At 54.0% G+C, this 1,447-nt stretch overlaps 1 protein-coding gene across 1 annotated transcript in view; it reads right to left on the bottom strand.

Moving 5' to 3' along the window:
* LOC125488231 overlaps positions 1-1,447 on the bottom strand; it is a 19,149-nt gene that overhangs the window by 4,302 nt on the left and 13,400 nt on the right. The window contains exon 9 of the mRNA XM_048621161.1: positions 289-545. Coding sequence (XP_048477118.1) covers positions 289-545 — 257 coding nt within the window. The remainder of the gene's footprint in view (positions 1-288; positions 546-1,447) is intronic.

The raw sequence follows: 1,447 nt of genomic DNA, 5'->3' as shown, positions 1-1,447 counted from the left end.
CACTTCCATCCGGAAGGACAAGGGGCAGCAGATACATGGGAACACCACCCCCTGCAAGTTCCCCTCCGAGCCCCTCCCCATCCTGACTTGGGAAATATATCCCTGTTCCTTCAGTGTCACTGGGTCAGAATCCTGGAATCCCCTCCCTAAGGGACATTGTGGTTCAACCCTACAGCACATGGACTGCAGCGGGTCAAGAAGGCAGCTCACCCCCACCTTCTCAAGGGGGGCAACTAGGGACGGGGCGATGAATGCTGGGCCCAGCCAGTGACGTGTGTAAGCTCTGACGGCAGTGCGGCTCGGGGAGGGCCTCTGTAAAAGGTGACAGAGGCTGGCGGACTCACCGGGAGAGGGCAGAGGTCGCGATCCACCTGATGACCATCGGCAGCTAGTGGGGTAACTCGGTGCCTTGATGCGGCTGGAAGGGAGCGTGCGGGGAGGGGGCAGGGGCCCAGTTTTCTGCCCCGCCATGCCCTGGAGGCGCTCGGGCGAATGCGGGTGGTCCTCCTGCCCTGTTCCGGTGGGCTCCGTGGCATCATTCACCTCTGAAGGAAGCAAAGGCAAAGGACCAGAGGATAATTGGCTGCAGCAGCACGAAAATGCTAATTCATTCACATTCAGAACACTCCCCCAACCTTCCCCACAGATGCCCTGAAACAATCCAGAGGGACAGCGGCAAAAAGATGGGCTGACCGGCCTCTTTCTTTTGTAAAAGGCTCATTTATTTGCAAGATTTCTTTGCTTCTCATTTATTCGCTGGGATGAGGGCGTCGCTGGCGAGACCAGCATTTATTGCCCAGAGGGCAGTTAAGAGGCAGTCACATTGCTGTGGGTCTGGAGTCACATGTAGGCCAGACCGGGTTAGGACAGCAGTTTCCTTCCCTGAAGGATGTTGGTGAACCTGATGGGTTTTCCCGATAATCGACGATGGATTCATGGTCAGAATTTGACTCTTAATTTCAGATTTTCCCAAAAAATTGAATTCCAATTCCACCACCAGCTGCGGTGAGATTCGAACCCCAGGTCCCCAGAGCGTTACCTGGGTCTGTGGATGAACAACCCAGCGATGATACCACGAGGCAGTCGCCTCCCCCATCGACTATCGCTGGCAGGGCCAACGTTTATTGCCCGCTCCTAACTACGCACAGGGCAACCACACCCAAAGGTGGGTCTGTGATCATGTGTAGGCCAGACCAGGTAAGGATGGCAGATTTCCTTCCTTCAAGGTTACTCTGACAACTCAATTCAAATTCCACCATAGCGGGATTCGAACCCAGGTCCCTGCAACATGACTAAGGTCTCCAAATTCATAATGTGGCAACAATAACACTAGGCCATGGACCTCCTCCATCTGCTCTAAAGCTTTCTATGATTCTACACACAGAGTGTCAATCTAATCAAGGGGTTCAGGGTGGTTTATATACAGAATAACAGATACCCGGGAGTG

Source organism: Rhincodon typus, unplaced genomic scaffold (genome assembly GCF_021869965.1).
Source record: "Rhincodon typus isolate 14 unplaced genomic scaffold, sRhiTyp1.1 hic_rhity00000072, whole genome shotgun sequence".
Taxonomy (NCBI): Eukaryota; Metazoa; Chordata; class Chondrichthyes; order Orectolobiformes; family Rhincodontidae; genus Rhincodon; species Rhincodon typus.
Note: the sequence above shows the minus strand (reverse complement) of the source record. Positions and strands in the feature narration are given on the sequence as shown.